Source organism: Coturnix japonica, chromosome 14 (assembly GCF_001577835.2).
Source record: "Coturnix japonica isolate 7356 chromosome 14, Coturnix japonica 2.1, whole genome shotgun sequence".
Taxonomy (NCBI): Eukaryota; Metazoa; Chordata; class Aves; order Galliformes; family Phasianidae; genus Coturnix; species Coturnix japonica.
In genome coordinates this window covers 4,332,462-4,354,538 of record NC_029529.1, presented here as the reverse complement: position 1 = coordinate 4,354,538, position 22,077 = coordinate 4,332,462, and the positions used below count along the sequence as shown (strand labels likewise).

The following is a 22,077-nucleotide window of genomic DNA, read 5'->3' as shown; positions in this document are numbered from 1 at the left end:
TGGGGATGCTGGAGCTGGGTGATAAATGCGATGACGCTCCAGTTGAATTGGCAGAATAAGCTCACATGCTGCTTTAGAAAGAATCTCTCCACAGGGCTGTAATAGCTTGATGCCTTCCTCTTCACTAAGTCATTTTTGTCAAGTTAAAGGCCAGAATTCAAACTGGCTTGTTGTCAAGGACACTAAGCACAGCAGGCAGAAATCCCCAAGGCTACCCAGTTCGCAGCACAGACACACAGCCGGCAGAGCACCGTTCATTTGCTCTCCCCTCCCCCATGAAAAATCCCTTTTTTTTTTTTTTTTTTTTCAGAATATGGACACTATTATGCATACTAATAGAATGCAACAGCATGTATTTAAATGGGGAGTTTGTTCATCGGTCCGGGGGTGAAACAATGTTGGATTGTTGGGGAGCTGTGATGCGGTGACTGCGCCGCTCGCCCCACCAGCTGTGTGCACCTCTGTGCACCTCGCTCCTCATCCCAATCCGTGCCATTAAGGCTGTAAGAAATGCTGGGGAATCAGGTGTGCCTTCCAGCTTTCTGTTTTATGCTTTGTTTCCTTATTGTCACTTAAGTATACACTGCTACGTGTTGAAGAAGGAAGGGTGGCATTAGTCCACGACTCACTTCTGGTGTTAGTGACCACTGGGATGCTTCAAGAATGAGTATTCCTGAATTGCCTCTCTAGCATCCAGATTTAGCCATGATTGTTATTTCCTATCAAATAGATGTTTCTTTCCCAGGAGGTTTTGAAGAAGCCCCACATGAAGCTGATTGGATGCCTCTCTTTCAGAGGTGCCCTGATGTTTTCTGGTCTTGTGGTCGTCTTTGCTTCTGCATTAACTCCTAGTGTATAATGATAGTTGTGAAGAAGTTGCCATTTTTTCCTTCAAGTTGATGAGTTCCACCTTGGTACATTTTAGTATTTGGAATAAAATAGCATTTTTTAATGAGTAAATTGGAAGGAATAGCATTTTATTTGTCCTTTCCATGCGTTTGCATTTCAGTCTTCCATCAAAATCTGCTTATCTTCTCTAATCATTGGACTACAATGAAATGCATGTATTCTTATCAGTTCGAAGTTTCCCTTTCTCATTTACTTTACAAAATTAAATTAGGGTGTGTTGTTGAAAACCCGTTCTTCTAATTAATCTCCTTAATTTCCAAGATACTCTCTCAGAAGCTCTCCATTGGGATTTTTCTCTTCAAAAGTCAGAACTCCTTTAAGATAGTTGCATTTGTTTCAGCTTGAAGACAACTGCTGGCATCACTCTGATCTCATTCCTCCAGCCCTGACCACAGTCCATGTCACGTCCCCAGCGTGGGATGGACCTCAGTGCCTCATTCCATGCGCTCAGTGGATGCATCTGTTATAATATGCGAGCTCCATTTTACTGCAGAGCATGAATAAGAAAGATCAGCCTGACAATGAACTGAGTGTATGGATTGTGCTGTTGATTGTTGATTTATTTTTTTCCTTCACAAGTGAACTATTTGGAAAAGCACAGTTTCAATCTGATTCAGATTTGCAGTGGTTGATAGACTTCCAATGGATGCTTTGTTCTTTATTCTTGCAGCTGATGTGTTTGGGGTTTTCCCGTGTTGTTTTGTAAGAATATGGGATCTTGCATTTAAACTGAGAAGCTGAAGGTGTAGATGTTGTATTGAACATGTGTGAGCCTGGCTAATGGACACGTCGTTGTGGAACAAGGCTTCTTGGAACTTCTAGCATGAATGGCAGAGAACCCATCAGATTTGGGAATGTCTGAGTTGAGCAGCTCAGCATAAGGTAGAGGTGTGCTGTCAGCCTTTGAAGGGGTAACTTGGACAATATCTTGATGATATTGACCTGAAGTTATTATAACAGCAGAAATTACATGCAGTCACTCTTAACTTTCTTTAGTGACTGCAGAGAGGAATGTGTCAAGCTAAGCACTGTGATGAGCGTGTTACGATCTTGTATGTGTGTAAATACCCTGTTAAGCAACAGATCAGAGGGAACAGAAACAAAACAAAAAGCCTGGAGCGTTGGGGATTTTGAAAGTCTGATCTTCTGAAAACCAATTTTTCATCTCTGAATCTTTTTACATGAAGAGGTTTTACACCGTAGGGGCTGGTGATGCATTTAACCTATTCCTGAAATACTTTGAGCAAGGAGGACAATATTTCTGTTGGGCTCCCCGTGTTTTACAGGTGAGCACTGAAGCACATTGTGGTTCAGCTGCAGGAGGATCCGTGGAGCTGGCAGGGAGCAGAGGTGTCTGAGGCAGCAAGGGCCCACTGTGCACAAAGGGATGTGACTGCAAACCATTATGGCTTTGCTCAGCTTGGCGGTTGTGTGATGCAACTGAGGTAAACTTGGCTTTAAAAAGGTGCTCAGAATTCGTCACATACTGTAACGTTCATCTTAGGGGACAGAATGTTAACAGATTTTTTCCCAATCCATATGAATAAGATGCAGCTGTTACAGGCCGATAACACAGTACAGGGGCACAGCTGGCCCTGACTGCTACACAGGGAGCACAGAGCATCACAGCAGTGCTGCTGTCACCAGGCCGCCTTAGCAGTTCTTTTCCCTGGGCTAGGACGAGACTCAGGCAGACAAAAGGGATGTGTACATTGGTGTTGTGCATGTGTTACGTTCTTTAGTCTAAAATTAAATACCTTCTCAGAATTAGAAAAGTCTGTTTGGTAACAGCATAAATAATGCTCCTGTGTAATCCAACAGCTTGGCTTTGGCTTGGGCGCGAATGATCTTTTTGCTGTTGTTCAATCACAGGGGTAATTTGACTTGTCTACAAATAATGTTTTGATAAACTTCAATAGGAATTAGCAAAGCGCCCATCAAATGGGGTTTATAAAAAGTTGCTTGGGAAAATCTGCCGTAAGTAGTCTGCAATTCAAGGCATTTCCTTCGCGGGATGCTTATCAAGTCTGCATGTGCTACTTCCAAACTGAACTAGGGCATAGATGAGAACTATTTTGGATAAAAGAGGGGAGAAAAGGAAATAAAGCTGAGCTGAAAAATAGTAGCGGTTTTCCTTTATTTTTTTTTAACCATCGCCTCAGGATGTAAATCATACACATGTGAAGAGAGAAAACAGACTTTGAACCAGCAGAAGGAATCAGAGTAATCTGTGATGCTCAAGATGATGCTGGTGGTGTAAACGTGACTGAAATAGTCATCATAGGGCTGGTGGGTAAATATGTTTAGAAGCCTTGGGATGAAGCGGCTTCTCTCTCATAGTCATTACAGCAAGGAAAACCAAAATGCCCTGCTTGTTCCTGGGGTGCTTCTGTGCTGCAGAGCAGCTGCCAGTTGTTCAGACAGCCGTGCTTCCAGATGCCTCTGTGGAGCTGCAGAGCTTTTCTTTCTTCTTTTATTTAAGGATAGCAGCAAAGAATTGTAGCATAGATGAAAAGCGATGAAAAGGACACAGCAAAAATTTCTGTGGGGATTTCTTCTAGATGAGAAGGCTGATACTGATCCATTTCCTAAGTGGTTGGTGGTTCCTCAATTCAGCAGTGAAACCTGGCACACCAAGCTGTCTGTGCATCTCAGAGCCAGGGCACTGCTGTCTCCTCCATCAGGCTGATGAATGAAATCAAGGGACAAACTTAAGATTCTTTTCAGACTGGAAGAGATATAACGAGGCTGCAAAAGGCATCGCACCTCTCGTTCTCATCTAAATAAGTTTAGGTTCTTCATTTGGAGATCTGGAGGGAGTCAGCAGGAGTGGGAGAGCAGTTCTGGGATGGGACAGGAAGGACATGTGTGTGTCAATCCACCACCTACCTACAGTAAGTTTATCTTCATTCGTTTCTCTCATAAGTGAACAACCATAGTTGTTCTCCCAGCATTGTCTCTTTTGGTTTTCTTTGTTTCTCAGAGCATGATATTCTCTGGGAGAAACATCCAGATGACTTTATCAATCACTTGTAATAACCCCTTGCGTACTTTGCTTTTGACTTAGGAGTTTTGCTTTGCTTTTTAACCCAGATGAAATTGTGTGTTAATTCCTTGCACAGAGATCTATCTGTGTCCTGTGAGTGTTGCTTGCAGCATCAGACAATGCATCAACCTCCTACTGGCATTTTTTAATTAAAAGTACAGTGCTATCACTTCAAATTAATGCCACGGAGCTTATTTTAGCCAGGAAGAGAAATGTTGTTTATGGGTTTTTCTTATGAAAATTGTTTATTAAATCTCGCTCTCCTTTGTTTCTCCCCAGCAGTTTGTCATTCAGCGCCTGGACAGTATCAGATTCCTGGCGTGTGAGTTGTGTTAGTGATATGAATGGAAATAAAGGTTTGCATTTAATATCTTGACTCCTTGATAAATAGAAACCGCCTTCTTAATAAAAAAAGAAAAAAGTGATGTTTTACAGCTCCTGTAAACCAAGTGTCAGCCTATCTCCCGCTGCACTCCCTGTGCTGAGTCCATTGCGAAGAAATAGGTATTTCTAGGAGCTTCTGTGTTATGAACTGTGAAGAGATGGCTTTTGTAATGCTGTTCAGTGAAATTGCTAGGCCCTGTTATACTAAATTACTGTGAGAGCAAGTAATGCATGCAGTGAGAGCCAGCCCTGGTGAGAGTGTTCCTCACAGAGCATTTCATTTTATGTAGAGCATTAGCACTGCTAACCATCCATGCGAAATGTAATGTATTGAACCTATTTAATCAATTTAAAATGGAGAGCAAACCTGGGAGGCTTTGACAGAACCGACTGTCTCTACGTGTTGTTTTTCTAAGTATTACATTTTAGACTTTGGTTGTGTTTATGTAGTGGTTTGAGAAGAACGTTTTGTTCAGGAGAACTTCATGTTTTATTAGTATGTGATCCAGCAGCCGAGTGTTGTCACTGGAGGAGAGTCATGTTGGAGTATGAAAGGTATACACAAAGGCTGGATAGGAAGAAGCACGACACCTTCTCCATCTTATATAAGGCCTTTGATTGAGGTATCTCAGCAGCAATGATTTATCTTTTATTGATGCAATGGATGCCAGTGTTTTGTACAAGGCAAATCGTGGCAGTGTTGCAGGCAAAGTGATGAAAGCATAGCGCTGAGAAACTGGTGAACATCCTGGTCAGAGCTGTGCAGTGAAGCCTTTTCATCACAATCACAGCCTGCAGATTCAGGTTGGGATTAGCAAGGGAGTTTCATTTATTGGATAGTTTAAAAGGTATTCTTGAAAAATTGCTGGAGGGTTTCCATATACATTGCTGTTAAGCCACTGTTGAGAAACTGAATTTGCAAAGCTTTTTCATTTAAAGACATCTTTGCTAGAACGCTATGTGCACGCTGGACGCTATCTGCTTTCATTCTAAACTCTATTTTTATTTTGCTCTCTGAAGCTAGTCTGTAACTAAAACATTCCTTGCATCTTTTGGCAGAAGATTTAGTCAAGGACATTTGTCATCCTGCTCTCAAGGCGCTGGTTCCGGCCTTTCTCTGAGCCGCTCCAAAGCAAATTTCCTTCAGCAGTGGGTATGGTGACAATGGGGGAAGTTCCTGCATGCAATCCTAAGGCTTACAGCTCTCCTCTTGTTGTCATGTGCTACCATGGCTTAATCTGAAAACAAATGTGAAATATTTAACATAGCTAGATGGTACAAGATAAGGCTTGGATTCGTTCTGTGTCTGTGATGTTAGTTATGCTTGAGCTCCCAGCTCACCACTCGGTCATTAGTAGAATAATATGGATAAATGTCATATGGCCACAAAGGGATCGGGCTGTCTCAATGTGTTCAGAGGGAAGAGCCTTCCCTCCCCACCTCCCAGCTAAATCAAAGGATGTTTGCTGTTGTGGATTGCTTTTTCTTACTCACCCCACCTCAGCCATGGATTTGCCCCAGCCAGGCTGTTTGTTTTGCTGTTCATCCCCGGTGACTGTCAGTGGTGCTGGGCTGAATAAACAGAGACTATTGATCAAATTTGAAGTCATTAACTTGGCAGTTTAAATAGATTCTGTCCTATATAATTAGAACAAGGGAGTAACACATAGGCTGATACGGCTTTATTCCGAATAAAAGCCTTCTTGTCATGAAATCTTGTTTGGTGCTATTCAGTTTTGCGCCTCCCATGGCTCACACAAGAATTACACATTCTGTTTAAAATGCCAGAAGTGAAGCAGCTCACTTTGCTTGTGCAAGAGAGGGATGATATTGATACAATGTGGATCTGTTGAACTTTGCTACTCATTGGAAATGCCATTTGGCAGAAGGGCTCACTAAAATGCCACGTGTAGTTATTGGTTAACCACATCCAGCTTGACCATCTCTTGGTCAAGGTGTGTTGGGGGTGGGTGTTGGGGACTGGGTACCAGCAGCACCAGCTCTGGCTGTGAGCATTACCCGAGCTCAGAAGCAGCAAAATGTGATTGTCCATCTTGCTGCTGCTCAGCTGAGCGTAACACCCGCCTGCGAGCTCTGGGTGTTTGTACTCAAACACAACGGGTGATTAATTATTTTTGAAGGAAGATGTTTCCTTCTAATGGCTGCTGATTTGTGATGTGTCTGTCAGCCTTCTAAATCGGTTTAACATTTTCAGTGCTGTTCAGCATGGCGATAAGACACAGAGCGTTTTGCTGGACTCGGTGCTGATCTTCTAGGGCTGGCGTTTGGTGTGAGCATGATGGAATTCAAACGCTTGCACCGTGTGCCTGCAGACAGCCCAGTGCTCCACGTCGTGCTGCTACCAGTCCCCGGAGAGCAGGCAACCCCAGTAGCCAGGTGTGTGCTTACTGACCCACATTTCCTCAGGTAGAGTGCAGTCATGTGCCTGCTGGCGTTGGGAGGCACATCACCTCACCTGGAGATCAGATAAGAACTAAGGGAGTTTGGTTCAGCCAAAGCACTTGTAGGGTGACTAATAGGTGGTTTGGTAGGTTTGGAGAGTGCGTGAGTGCTTCCTGTGGACAGCGCTGACTGCAGAACAGCAGCACAATAAAGTCTCCTATACATTGTTCTCATCTTCTATTATATTTTCTGGATATGAGCAATTGTTAAATCAGATCCTTGTTTTTTTCTGCATAGGAAAGCTTCTATACTAATCCCTAGGCATGTGCGTTACAATCCAAGGATGTTTTTCCTGCAATGTACAGACATGTCATACAGAACAAAACAGTGATTCTATATTAGGGTTAATAGAGCAAAAGTAGGTGAATGAATGAAAATTCAGCTTCAACGAGCTATTTATATCTCTGTAATTACAGTCTTTTTATGGAACAAGCCTGACTTCTGTCCCATCCTCTTCCTTTCCCTCTCTTCCACAGCTTCCTTACTGCTGTCCTCCCTCCCTCCCCACGCTCCTGCTGTCTGTCCTCACGCGGCCCAAACCTCTGCTCAGCTCTGGGTGCTGGTGCCCTCTGCCAGCTGGGGCAGGCACAGCCGTGGCTCTGGGACTTGCTATGTTTTTGCAATTGTAAACAAGAAAGGTTGAAACTGAGCTCTCTAAACGTGATAAAATGCAGAAAGACAGTAAAGAGCACTTTGTGTAGCATCTTGGGCAGATGTTGACAGGGATTATAACAGACTGGATAATTGAGGCAAATAAGATGTTAGAATTCGCTTTTTCCAGGAGCTGATACCAATATCCTAGAACAGCCAGTGTAATTTCTTCAAAATCAGAAGCAATGCCAGGAATTTAACCTGAGCAAACAAAAGGTTTCTTTCCATTTCCTGCATTTAAACTTTGCACCTTTATTTTCACTTGTGTTTAAGTTACTGCCTTATTTTTCCTTTCTTGTAACTAAGTGCTTAAATAATCAGCTTCAGTTAATTGGGAATTTTACCTGAACATCTGATAACGTTTTCCTGGGTTTTTGCATGTGCCTCTTTAATCCTGTGAGGCTTGATGGATGTGATTTGAATGTGAGCTGTTAATGAAAGCAAAGAGAGAGGCTGGGAGGTGATTTCCTGCATGTGGCTCAGCTGTGAGCAGCAGAACAGGCCAGGAGGGCATTGCATGGGGCTCATGGGATGCCTGCTTCATTCACGGCACGCAGCGTCAGTTGTGTGTAACAAATCAAAGTGCTCACTTCATTTTTCTGGTATAGGTTTCCTACAGCAAAGTACCAAGGAGTATTTTGAACTAACCTGATGTGGTTTTTGTTTTTTTGTAGTAATAGCTTTTCTCAACGGAGTGCTTTAAAACAAATGTGCTTTAAAACTTCAGTGCTCTATACTCTTTGGTTTCAGATGCTGTCGGTACAAACCAGCAAAAGATTTGTGGTTAGAACTGCTTGCTATGCACATACAAGAACTGGTAATGAGATCATCATCAAAGAGAGAAGTCAGTAGAATGCTTGAATTCTATCTTGGGCAAATCCTACAGGTTTTATTCCTACAAGACACAAGGATGGTTTATAACCCAGTACCAAGGTCCAGGTTAGGATCAAAACATCATTTATCACGGGCCATTAGGCCGTGCCACTTCCTTCAAGCACCAGCTCCATCTTGATGATCCGCACGCTCACTATCCTCAGGTTGATAACTGCAGCCTGGGGAGCCGTGGGAAGAAAGAAGCTCTTCTGAATGAGTTCCATCTGGTTCAGTTTTTGGCTGTCCCTTTGCTAAGTAGCCCAGAACAAAATGAACTCATTGCTCATAGCCTTTGCACGCTGTTAACTCTTCAGTGAATATTGATTTTCAGCGTCCTGGTTTTAAATCCAAGCTCGCTCTTGGGTCTGTTCAGAAAGTTCTCCTCCAGCTCATCTGGTTGTTATCATGCTTACCACAAAACGAGCAGCAGATTTACCAATAAGGAAGGCAAAGTTGCAAGGGCATGAAGCGGTTCCTTTGGCAGTGGAGCCTTTAGCTTTGAAAAGCTTTACTTAAGACTCGAGACATTTTATCTTTCTTTCCAAACATGCCAAAAAGCACTCAGCATACCTCGCTTAAAATATGAGCATGGAAAACACCTACATGTGTTAGAAGCTGGGGACAATTTGTAAGGCGTTTGTTACCTGAGGTATGTGGTTTGAAAGCAGTGAGGCAGCACTGATGCCTCTCTTGGTATTAATATAAAGAATGCTTTTCATTTCCTTACCAAAACTGAGTTTTCTGCCAAAATTCTATCCTGGATTCTATAATGTTTCAGAAGGAATGAAGAAATGTGGATTCGTGAATGGTTTAACCACGTTGGTCATGTTTGAGACTTACAGGTTCTACAAATAGCAACGTTTGTTGTTTCTTATTTTCAGTGCCTTTAAAGATTTTTTTTCTTGCTGTTCATTTTGTTGGCAATTAATGTCAAAGTTGGAGGTGTCCTGGGTCACCACAGCATCTCTCTTACCAGCAGCCTTTCTTCAGCTCCCCATGCAGCATTAGTTCAATATGGATACTAGCAGTCCTGCTTTGACAGGAGCCCAACTCACAGGTAAAGCTTTAACGCAGGTTTCCATCTGAATTAACTGAAATTGTTCTCTTGATGCATTTGAGCCTATGTGACTAATCGTTTACGTAGTTTACAACTTCCACATGACTTAACACCATTCATTTTTGAAATAACAGTGTTGCTGCTTGCGAGCAATATACTTAGTGTTTGATGAGAACCAGACGTGAGTTTTGTACTGTGTATTAAAATAAGCTAATTGGAAAATTTGGTTCCTATTGAGTTGATTTTGTACCTTATTTAATTGCTGTAAGATACCAAAAATGCTCAATATTGGCTCTGTCTGCGAAAACAAATCTCAGTTTTCAAATTGAGATTAAGTATGCGTGAAATTGTATTCATTTTTCCTCCTGTAGAATAGCGTTTTACGTTCAAACTGTTATATTGAAGTATTGATGCTGCCTGTGTATGAGGGACTATAAATACCAACCGCTTTTTGGGACAGAAAACATGTTTTAGGTTTGGAGTTTGGTGTTTCTGTTGAAATGGCACTTGGCTGTAGACCCTTAGTACTGTGCTTCCTGCTGGCACAGGTCCTGCTGTGGAAGGGCAGACTTATTTCTTCCTCCTGACCTGCAGGAAGATAGTTTGAAGCAGGGCAGGAGATGGGCAAGGAGCTGGAGGTGATGCTGGGCTAGAAAACACAGCCATCGTTGTACCCCGTAGCCTTGGGTGTAACGGCTGACCCAGGTTTGTTGTGTATCATTATTCCAGAAATGTTTTGCAGCATGGACCAACCCAAGGTGGTCAATGGACAAACCCAATGGACAAACCCAAGGCTGGGTTTGTTTTCCTTGGTATGGCTGCCTTGTCCCTTGTCTGTTTTTAGACACAAACGTCCTCAAACGTATTACTTCTGGTTTTGGTCTTTTGTTTCATTCTTTTCCCTCCTTGATAAAGCAGCAGAGAGCAGTTGTGCTGCCTTTCCTATTGGACTTAGGAAATGCGAGTCTTGTAAAAACTCCAAGTCCATTAAATTGGATGGTGTTTTGTGGGAGGGAAAAAAAGCTGCTAATCGTATATAAACGTAGTCGTAACTGGAGTCTCACAAACTGCTTATAAAAAATCTACTTGTGCTAATGGTGTGGGTAGCCCCACAGAGAGTATCTGGGAAGAGGGGGATCTAAATTTCAGTGTTTTATAGTGCACAGGATGCTTATTGGAAAAGACTTTCATGTACTGAATTAGTAAGCAAGCAATCAGCTGCAAGGGAGAGTCTTTGCGAGCCTCTGTTTGATAATGAAAATATAGTGTTTAACACTTCATACGTTTAGCTTGGGAAAGTGGAGATCAGAGAAATTAAATTAAACACACCTAAATTAAATGATGGCTTAGCAGCAGACTGTGCTGCAAAGGGCTCTCATTCACATGAAGGAGTGTCAACCAGTTAGAAGGTAATTTCTGCCCAGGCAGTAGTGAAAAGCAGTGTAGTTTAGGAATCGTTTTTAGAGTGTTTGGTTGTTGGTTTTTTTCTCTTGTATTTGATTCATAATTCACTGCTGTTCACCCGGTGCTTTCCAGAGGAACAATTCTGTATTTGTGAAGACTTGGCCAGCCTTTCTAGGACGGACCTCTTGTTTACTGAGGGCAGGGGATCAGGACTGCTTGGAGCTCAGTCCTCAGCTCCACCTGTTGTGAGCAGCACTGGTTGAGCATTCAGTCCCCTTAGGTACTTGCGTGGCATTGAAAAAGGTGCTTTGAAATCTCCAAGTGTTAAAAGTGCAAAATATTTTTGGCCATCTTAGTAAAATTCAGTTTGGAATCTGAGTTATGAGTGCATGTGGGTGGAGGAACATGTTTTTCATGCTTTAGGAATTTTTTTCCAGATGCTTTTTCAGCACTTGGGTAACTATAAAAGTGAAGTATTAAGACCTCAGCACAGTTTCTATTTAAATGTAATTTAAGAAAATGGAGCCACATAGCTTTGTGGCAAGCTTTCAACTTCAGAGCAGCGATCTTGCACAATACATGTTGGTGTCTGTTTCAAAATGTGAGCACAAGTATGTGCAAGCCATGCAGATAAGCCTGTCTTGATAAATACTCTTTGCTTGAAAACAGACATTATTCAAGTCCGTGTGGTTGGAGACACGAGATGTGGAAGGGAAGAAATGCAGAACTATGTTGTTCCCAATAACTACAGCTTGCACAATCGAGTGTGGAGTAAATGTAAAATGCTGATTTGTGGTTCCAGTAGGAATTTTGTCATTTGGATTGTTTTAGTTAGCTGTCAGCGAGGAGATAGAACAGTATTCTGATCTCGGGGCAAATTCTATGCTATTTTAATGAGAATGTTTTTGTTCTTTCCAGGTACTTCTGTTTCTTGCAAGTGTATGTAGAAGTTGATGCTATAGCTGAAGCCTGAGCATATGGGCTGTTTGCAGGGAGCTGGGAGACCATTTGTGGACATTCTAGGAAATCAAAACTTCACTGAGTTTGATGAGTCTTGGCGTCAGAGGACTGAGTTTTAAAGACCATGGAGTAGTTATATATAACTTAATGTTCTGTTAATGTTTTCTCTGGTTAAAGTGGGATCAATTGTGTGTTTTTTGAGAATGGGTCTTCCAGCTGCTGTGAAATGGGGATGGCAGTAGCTAACTTAGCTCTTACTTCCAGTTTGCAAAGAACATGGTTGTGTTCTGAATGTGGTGCTAGATAGTCTGCAAGGAAAAGGTCCAATGACATGGAGGAAGGTCGTGCTGCAAGGGCACTTCTTGGTGGCAGAATTACTGTGTTCTTCTTGCTCCAGTGTTCCTGATTGTGCTCCCTACAGCTAAGAAATCATTGTAGGGGCAAGAGAAATGGTTAGCTAAAGGTGCTGAGGTCACTTGGAGAGGTTTGCCCTGAACAACAGCTACAAAAATGCCCTGGAACTAGTTTGAGTGAGAGGTGGGAGATCTGTGTAGCTGGAATTTGCCCCATTGTACAAGGGCCAAAGAAATTCTTGGGTGGCCTCTGGTTCAGATCTGGGGCTGGGCTGGGGATAGCTGTAACAAACAGTGCAGTTGTTGGGGTTACCTGGGTTTTACATCTGAGTAGAACATAGGAGATTGCATAGAGAGTATGAGGAAGTTCTTGGCCTGCACTAGAGGAAGGCATAGCAATCTCATAAGAAAACTGATGCAATAATAGGATTTAATGAAAAATGTAATCTGGGAGTTAGCCTTTGTATCAGGCATTTGTTACGGTGAACAAAGGGGAAAGAAGAGTTAGTATGAGAGATAATTGGATATGCTTATTTCTACTTGTCTAATTTGTGTGCCTTTCTCTGATTCAGCATCGGCGTTAATTCAGCTTCCTATTGATCTCTTCGTTTTATTTAATCCCTGCAAAGTTCCCCAGCTAATTCCATAACTCTTAGTGTTTCTGCAAGGTTTGTATCTCAGTTCACCCTCAAACTTGCTTTTCTGGTCGTGTTGCAGTCTCAGGTCACTGGGAATGTAATGGCATTAGTTCTTCCTATAGTCCTGCACTGATTTTTTTTAGTGATTTTCTTTATGTAGGGTTAATCAGACCTGCTGCAGAATACATACAAGATGTGAAGACCTGCAGCCAGTCGGTGCCCAGGAGGACTTTTCCAGTTTGAGTAATTTTTAGGAATCTTGGAGATGAAACTGTTGGGTTTTGTCAACTCGCTGTTATTTGTGCTGTGAGGACTCTCTCTCATGCATGACATTTTTATGCTTAGGTAGGATGGAAATCTGATTCTTGGCAAAGTGGAGACTTTAATGACATGTTAATGGACTCATAAAAATGGCTTTTTCTGGGTGTGTGGTTTTTTGAAGAGCTCTTCAAAGTTGTCTTGTGTTTGCAACTGGCTGCATGAAGCCAAGTTCCAGCCCACGAGGAAAGCATGCCTTGAAAAGAGGCTTTGATTCTCACTGCAGCCTACACAAAAGGGCCACAAAAAGGCTTCATGCATCAAATCCAGCAACTCTTTGAGAACTGAGGTTTTCTAATGAAGCATCGCTTTAATCTGGTAGTTAAGTTTGGTTTCAGCTTCGGTACAGGCAGTCTGCAAATGCTGGGGTGTGATGTGTGGCAGCCCCAATGTCAGGGATTTGGGGCTGGTTTGTGGTGCACTGCAGGTCTGGTTGGCACCATGGCACTGAGGGCATTCATGAAGGTCACTCGGTGTACGTACACATCAGCAGATACATGTGTAAAATTAGTTCTGTACAGGTAATTGGTTTCTCTGGCAGATGTAAGACTCAGTTTGGTTCCTTTTCTGCTTTAAGCACCGCAGGGATTCACTTACTGTAAGGTTAAAGCAGTCTGTGGATTTATGCATTGCAGTCTGAAGCAGACAGAGGAAGACTACAAGTATTCTTAAAGCAAACAAGAAAAGGACTAGAATAGAAACCTTGGCCTTTGTGGTGACAGTTTAAGCTTCGATTTGTGAATAAAACTGTATCTTTCAGTTCAGTGATGTGGTTTGCTGCATAGAAACCACATTTTGACACACTTTACCCATCTTTCCTTTTCCATTAAACTTGCTTTTGTACCCTATCAAACATAAATGATTGTCAGCCTTAAAAAAAACAAAGCACTTAAAAAACCTTCCCGGGTTGCCTAGTAGTAGAAATAAAAACAAACATTTATCTGCAGCAAAGTCTCATTTAAGGTTATGTGCACAGAAGAAGGGCGATAAGCAGAGTCCTGCTCCAAGGCGCCCTGGGGGGGATGGCGGCTCCACACAAATGGTGTAGAAGCATTCGGAAGGGAAGTGATTTCCCATCATAGATCCAGCAAAGGTTTTAATTGTGGGCTGTGGTGCTTTGGGCTGTCAGAGCAGCATGTGGTAAATAGCTGATGCTTGTGCTTTTTCTGTCTGAGCGTGTTTGTTTGTTTGTGGAAGATTTTCTGCCCATGATTTTTCTGTGTAGTCTTCTGCAGACTTTTTCAGGATGAAAGAGACCCAACAACTTGCAGTGCTTGTAATGCTTGTGCTCCATATCTCCATGATTAAAGATGGTCTGCTCAGAAGGAAATACTAAGTGAAGTCCTTTCGACGTCATCAGCCCGCTGGCCTCGTGTTTACCTTCTGTCAGAAAGTAAAATGAATATATCCTGGAATCTAGCAGTGCGTTTGCACAAGCACAAATGATTAACCTGGAATATCAAAGGGAAGGCCAGGGATGGCTGAGAGGTTTGTTTGCCAGCATCCCCCAGCACGACCTTCCCCCTTTCCCAAGGAAGATGTGGACGTGCTGCTGGTCGGCCTCGTCTCCCAGTCTAACTGGAGTGCTGAGCTGAATGCTGCTGCTGGCTCAGATCGGAGCCACGTGTAAAGATCCTTCATTTCATCCAGGAGGTGCTTACCTTTAACTCAGAGCGTGGAGCAGAGTGTGAATTAATGCAGTCCCTAATGCAGATGCTCCTTTGTGTTTGTACAGACTGGTGTCTATTGAATCTTTACATGCTGCTGCAAAACTCATCTACCTGAAAACAACGATAGCAGCAATAGTGCTATGCTGAGGGAGTGCTAAGTTAAATGTGAGTAAAAGCACCGTCGATGCAGATACAGCAGTGTGAAGGAGCTCCCTGCAGACCAGCAGCTGTCCTTTGAGTGCAGTGGGGAGGAGGAACTTGGCGCCTGAGCAGATTTGTAGGTGGCTCTGTTTACTTGGGGACATTTAATTGTTCCTCACCCGGGCTCTCCTCCTTCCCAGGAAGGCCGGTCATGCTCCAGAGGCCACTCGCTGCTAAAGCAGCAGCTTTCTGATGCAATGCTCAGCCTGGCTCAGTGCAGGCAGCAGAGCTGTGCCGTGCTTCCCTTCCTACACCTGCTGCAGCTCCTACAGATGATTCACTTACGCTTTGGGAGCGGGTGAACAACCGGGGGCTGGCACAGAGCTGCTCGCCTCCCCCGGGCTGCACTGAACCGCAGGGTGAATCCTGACTTTGTCTAAGCCTCGTCCTTTCCTCACCCTCTGCCAAATATGCTTTCACGTTAATGCTTCACCCAGCTGGCTAATTTGGCCTTTGAAATTATCTCAGTAATGTCAGGTGCTTAAAAAAACATTCCCATCCCTTTATAAATATTATAATAGGGATGTAAAGACGTTGCTTCAGTGTTCCTTGGGCTCTACAGTATAAAAAGAAGTTCTTGAGTGCTGCGTAGCAATCCGGAGTGCAGCATAAACAAATAGTGTGTCAAGCTGGAACAAGTCAGTTGGCTTTCAGATGGTGGAATGCAAATGACCGAGACAGCAGAATTAATGCCTTTTGTAACTTTGCAACAAATGAGAGCAGATTTCTCCTGCTGATGAGCCATAAGCCTTGTTTGAAAGAAAGGAAAAGCACTTTGCAAAGGTTGGATGCTGGGTTTTGTGCAAAGCCTGAGCGGAGTGGCCAGTTTGCAGATCAGCATCCACCTCTTTCCCTGCGTCTCATCTGTGGGCAGCAACCTGCCATGCAGGGTAACATTAACAAATTGTTAAGCTTTTATAGGTAAATCCACCTGAGTTCAGATCCCAGAACAGTCCCACTGAGGTCTTGTTGGGGGCTCTACATTGAAGAAGCAAATTGGGCACAGCTTTACAAATCAGGAGGGCTCTGTGCCCACTGCTGGCCTGGTTTCATGTCCAAGCATCCCAGTGTTGACCTGTCACTTGTTGCTTTACTGGAATTTAGAAATTTATACCTTTGAAGTGATAGGGCACTTGAAAATATTTTTACCTCGGTGAGTTTCATGTGCAAATAGTGGAGCAAAGCCAAAGGTCCCTCTCAGGTCACCTGCTCCTAGAGGTTGCTTCATAAAAATCTGTCTGCTAATATTAGCTGTTATGCCAGTGTTCTTACTGGAAAGGATAATGGTTTTTTGCAACCTAAAATTGAGGGTTTCATGGGCTACAACTGGCAAATTGGCAGCCGTGCTCCTCTGCTATGGACTGCAAGACTGTGGCAGACAGGAAAGAATTAACTGAAAAATATAAGTAACAGCTTTAGAAGCTTTGTCTGCTGGTGAGCTCTAGAAAGCACACCTGAAACACAGAATAAATGTGATAATTATATAGTCAGACAATATGCAGGTTGTTACAGATGGTGTACATATCCAACGTGAGAACAGATTCTTAGGATTGGAGATGGAAAGTGGTATGAGTTATTTGATTTAAAAAAGAAAAAGCTCCGCCACTCAGAGGAACTTTCAGATTCATTTTGGTGAGTGCTGGAACATTCCGGTTCTGATTTTACCTGTACTCATTGCCTGCTCTTCTGCTTCTTTTTCCTTGTCTGGAAGAGGAAATTAAGCTTTGCCCTCTAGTGCTTCCATAGAGCAGCCACTGACTGATTCTGCCATCCTGTTCTATTCCAAACCAGACTGCCCCAGTCCTGCAGACTTTTCCTTTCTGGTCAGCTGTTAAAAGCCCAAGCGGAGCTTTCCCTCATCGTACAGTTCACCAGTCTCAGAAGCACATATTTTTTAATCCATACTAGAAATAGTTTCATGTAGTGGCTGCTTTAATTAGTCATAAAATCAAAGGATTTGTGTGTGGGTTTTTTTTCTTCTGTGGACATCTGTGCTAAGCTGGGATGGCTCTGGTCTGTTGCCTTGACGTGTGAGGTGAAGCAGTTCATATTCTGCTAGATGTTTCAGCTGATGGGCCATTGCTGTGGAATTCCAATGGAAGTGCAAGAGAAATATATACTAATACACATCTTCAGTGTGCCCAGCATAGAGCTAATGGGTGTGAATGCTCCTGGGGCAACTGGAAGTGCAGGGCCAGACAGATAAGAAGCGTCTCTGCCAGGGGCAATGACCACCTTGAGTTTATTCATTCTCCTGCTGAAGGAAAGAACTTGGTGGGGAAGAGACTCCCTCAAAGGCTGAGTCTTATAAATAACTTTCTTGGTTCTTTTCTTTCACCTGGCGTTAGGTAAGTCAGAGCTCTCATATTTTTATGTTTGGCTCTGTAGTTACTGTTCCTGGCTTGTTATAAGAACTTGATGGATACTGAGCTACTTGAATTATTGAGGCTGTGCTGAGAAGTCCTTACTAAGCAGCAGAATTTAGGCTTGTAGCTGGTGAGAGACTTAATAGAAATGGAGACTGGTACAAGTTTCTTGATCTCATCTTTGCTTGAACCACTCTGTTATTGAGTAGAATCGGAGAGAGGGAAATGAAGTCTCAGTTGTGGCCCTTATAAAGGAAAAAATCTTGCTGCTTTCTTTTTCCTCAGTATTTCTATTGTCTCCTGAATGAAGCTGTGTGACGTTCATCACAAAAGCTTTCTGTGTTGGTGAGGTGTTGAGGCTGGTAGAGCAACACCTCCAAGAGCTGCCTGTACTGACGCCATGAAGAGCAGGAGGCTGCACAGTGTCCTACAGGACCTGCTGCAGAGGTCACCTCCAGGAGCCCTGAACTGTTCTTGGACCAAAACCTGCTTAGTCCTCATTGTAAGATGGGTGAAACAACTGCAGCAAAACCTTGTTTAAGCACGTAAGCATGTAGCATAGAAAACAAGGTGGCTTTGGTACAAAGAGTTATTCACTAAATCTGTACTTTGCAACAACAGAGCAAACAAGCAAAGTGCATGTTCCAATCACAGATAAAGAAAACGATGCTCATATTAATTATTTGGGTTTCTTTTAAGAATTAAAATCGGGCAGTATTGTCAGGGGTGTGATTGCTGTAAGGCTTTATTTGTTCTTAAGATTTCTTAATGTGATGTTTTGTTTTGCAGTATTATGTGCCAAGAATCTTGCAAAGAAAGATTTCTTCAGTAAGTATGCCTTAATTTTTTTAACTTTCTGCTCTTAATTAACCAGGTTTATCTGTAGAATGTGCTTTACAGTCCTGGCTCATTTTTGGATGTGATTTGTTCTGTGGTTGCATGTGCTTGCAGTAGCATTGCATCACTACTTAAACACGCATTGCCCTCAACTGTATTTGGGTGATGCAGGCTCCAGTGTTGGGAAAGACCAAGGATCTCAAATTCTTGTTGAAAGTCTGGCCGATGAGACTGCAAGCAGGATGCTACTTACAGTTCTTCCTGTGGGTTACCAATAACATCCATCCCTTGTAGAAGTACATGCAAAACATGCCAAGGGTGCAAGTATCCCAGAGCAGTGGTTTCAATGTTACATTAAGGATTGAATTAAAATGCCTACTTACTAGTATGCTTATACCATTTAAGCACTGTTAAATTAAGCATGTTTAACCTGTTTCCTAAATTATTTTACTATTTATGGCGGATAGAAATGTGTAGGGCAGAAATACCTTGTTCTTTAATTAGGAACTGCTTTCTCTATTTTCAGTTTGGGGATAATGGCACCTTTCCTTTCTTGAGAGGACTTCATGATGTTGTTATCTGGGAAGAAACAAACCAAAATCTATTACGTGTAACAGCCCCTTTTCCTTTCCACAGGACTTCCTGACCCATTTGCAAAAATAGTTGTTGATGGGTCAGGTCAGTGCCACTCAACTGACACTGTGAAGAACACGTTGGACCCCAAATGGAACCAGCATTATGATCTGTGAGTTGTTCATTAGGTCATATGTAAACCTGTATGTGTATATATAGATCTGTCTGATAAATGAAATAGGAGAATTGCCACCGGTGCTTCATCCTGTGTTACCAAGAATCATATTTACTGAGGAGGACTAATTATTGCAATAACAAAAAACTGTCTGCTAATAAAGGTTTGCTTCTGTTTGCTTTCTGTGTTTGAATGTAGAAATAGGTGTATTTTAGGTACAGAGCACCTCTGCTTGTACTGAGCTCTACAGGACGAGTGCAGTTCAGCTTTTACAGCACACTGTCCTTATAGTGATTCACTGTCTTCAAAATATAAGAAATATAAATTGTAAAAAAGTTTTCTACCTCAATGAGTTTGACGCTTAGGTTTTAATGAGGCTGTCTGTGGTTAATTTGTGCTGCAGCAATATCAATTTAATGTGCTGTGTAAAATCATAGTGCAGTAATTCATTAATAACACCATTCCAGGCTTAAGCACTTCTGTATTTGTAATAGAGGAGCGTGACCAATGTACTCCAGTGTATCAGAATTTGTTCCACAGAAATACTGGGGAGTAAAGTGGTATTTTTTTCTAAAATCACTCTTCTGCTATGTATGTTTTTTAGGTATGTTGGGAAGACAGATTCCATAACCATCAGTGTATGGAACCATAAAAAAATCCACAAGAAACAGGGAGCTGGCTTCCTGGGGTGTGTCCGACTCCTCTCCAATGCCATCAGCAGGCTAAAAGATACTGGATGTAAGAGCAGCTCCTATCTGGCACAGTCAAGAACCTTCATTGCCTTGTATCTTGTAGTGAGTAGTGTTCTCTCCTAGCCTCTTGGTGTTTTGTTGATGTTTTCAATTCTTGTTTGCAGACCAGCGTTTGGATCTATGCAAACTAAATCCCACAGATACTGATGCTGTACGAGGCCAAATAGTGGGTAAGAATACTCTTAGTTAAATATTTATCTGTTTAGATAAATACACTATGAGGGCAAATAATGTATTGAAAAAGAAATCCATGGTTGTTGCTTCAGAGCCTTTTCTGTGTTGTTTCTTCAGGTTTTAATGGGATTAGGTTACATAACACAAATTGTTTTGTTGTACTCTTACAAATGAGTTGATTTGCTCTTATTTAATAATGGCAAACAATATTAAAAAGAGGGAGTGCATTTGGCAAGGTTCCTATTGCAGCTCTGGAAGGGTGAATGCTACTGTAAAACTAATTGCATTTGGACCAAGATGGCAGGCAAACAGAATGTTACCTGGATAAGAGTTACTTAAAGAATTGCTGTTTTAATACCATCCTTGATTTTTGTCTATGTCTGTTTTTTTCCCACTTCTGTCAGTGCTAGTTTTGCACTCTAACTTAACCCATATCACCACATTGCTCTGCCTCCCCCTGCCCTGCCCTGCACCCAAACCTTTCAATATATGTACATCAATATGTCTAGCAAAATCTAAATTCTCACTGTAATGATGACATCTAGTGGTGAGCAATTTCCTCCCATATAACCTTCCCGAATCCTCATGGAATGCAGTTGTGGGAGCTGCCTTTTGACATTCACAGAAATAGGCTCAGCTTCAGCTTTGATGATGTGATGCCTCTGATGCCTTTTCACCCTTTTTAAAAAATCAATGGTGTGTTAGGATTATGGAAGGATCTGGCGTGAGTGATGTGCTCTCATATGTGCAGTATGGTTTTAGTGTTCCTCAGTGCTTTATGCTGTGTAAATATGGGTTGTCTGGTTTTTGTTGTTGCTTAGGGAACAATTATTAACTTGTGTTTGGTTTTTATTTCAGTCAGTTTACAGACACGGGACAGAATAGGCACCGGAGGTTCTGTAGTAGACTGTAGAGGGCTTTTGGAGAATGAAGGGTAAGGACTCCTTTCTTTACACTTACTTAGAAAACAAGTTCATATGTGGAAAGAATATAACGACTATTATCTTCTCTGGGAACGCGTAACAGGTAGTAAAGCTGTAGCTGAATGCTTCCTCAGAAGAAAATCATCTAAACTGACTAGGACTTGATATTTCTTGTTACCAGTGCCTCTGTTTGGGTAGGAAATTTGGTGTAAGAAAGTGATGTACCTTGGGCTGGAAGTTACTTAAAGTAATGGAGAGAGAGGGGAAAAAAAGCAAACAAAAACAAAGCAGTTATTTCTGCATTCACTTCTGTGATGGAAAATCTTGAAGTTTCCCCATTTTCAGAACGGTTTATGAAGATTCCGGACCGGGGAGGCCACTGAGTTGTTTTATGGAAGAACCAGCACCCTACACAGACACTACAGGGGCTGCAGGTGGAGGCAATTGTCGCTTTGTAGAGTCCCCCAGTCAAGATCAGAGGCTTCAGGCACAGCGACTTCGGACTCCTGAAGTCAGAGGTCATGTCCAGACACCTCAGAACAGACCTCATGGTCACCAGTCTCCTGACCTACCTGAAGGCTATGGTAAGAATTTTCCAGAGCCATTCGATTTAAGTTTTCAAAAGACTTCAGAGGAAAATTATCCCAATTTACCAAATCGATGCGGTTTACCTGTTAGGACGTGAAGTATCTATAAGCATCTAATGGTCTGTGTTTTGGAAAAGGAACTAAGCAGTGCAGCTGCAAGTTTGAGTCTAATTAGCAGTTGTCTACTCCAGGATACACTGAGAGGTTGATGGTAAATTAAACATGAGTTTGTGGTATGATGCTGTTACAGAAAATTCACTGCTAATCTTGGCATTGTATCTAGGGAGAATGAATGTAAAGAGCTCTTTAAACTAGAGCAGTAGTGCTATTTTTTCCTTCCCCCTTGGCATATCGTGTAGGTTTGAGCCCACATTTGAGAAAAGATCAGGAAAATATAAAAGCAAAGAAGCCAGTAGTACAGAAGATTAAGAAGGATAAGATTAGGGAGAATTTAAAGCTCGGAAAAGAGCACGCCAAATCTAGGAGGAAAGAAATCCAGTTTGGGGGGTTTGAGATGTCTCAAGATCTAAAAATAAAAATACAAACTGAAACACGCTGGATTTCTGAGTTTGAAAAGGATTGCTGAACTGTGTCGTCAAGTAAACTTGTGAGCACTGTGTTTAAGGGCAAAGCAGTCTGTGCTGCAAGAGATCGGGTGGGATGGCTCAAGTAGTTTCTCCTAGCTCTGACAGAAAGACAATGTACACCAATGGCTTCAAACTAACTGTTTATTCAGGTTGGTTTTTTTTAGGTTTGTGCCTTA

The 22,077-nt window shown here is 42.3% G+C and overlaps 1 protein-coding gene across 5 annotated transcripts in view; it reads left to right on the top strand.

Moving 5' to 3' along the window:
- SMURF1 (SMAD specific E3 ubiquitin protein ligase 1) overlaps positions 1–22,077 on the top strand; it is a 42,104-nt gene that overhangs the window by 6,000 nt on the left and 14,027 nt on the right. For 2 of the 5 annotated variants that reach the window (XM_015876900.2, XM_015876899.2), the window contains exons 2-7: positions 18,083–18,121; positions 18,767–18,875; positions 19,483–19,616; positions 19,735–19,800; positions 20,663–20,738; positions 21,073–21,311. In XM_015876900.2, coding sequence (XP_015732386.1) covers positions 18,083–18,121; positions 18,767–18,875; positions 19,483–19,616; positions 19,735–19,800; positions 20,663–20,738; positions 21,073–21,311 — 663 coding nt within the window. Of the gene's footprint in view, positions 1–2,867; positions 3,804–18,082; positions 18,122–18,766; positions 18,876–19,482; positions 19,617–19,734; positions 19,801–20,662; positions 20,739–21,057; positions 21,312–22,077 lie in introns of those variants that run through there. The other 3 variants (XM_015876898.2, XM_015876896.2, XM_015876897.2) reach the window with 2 other exon arrangements.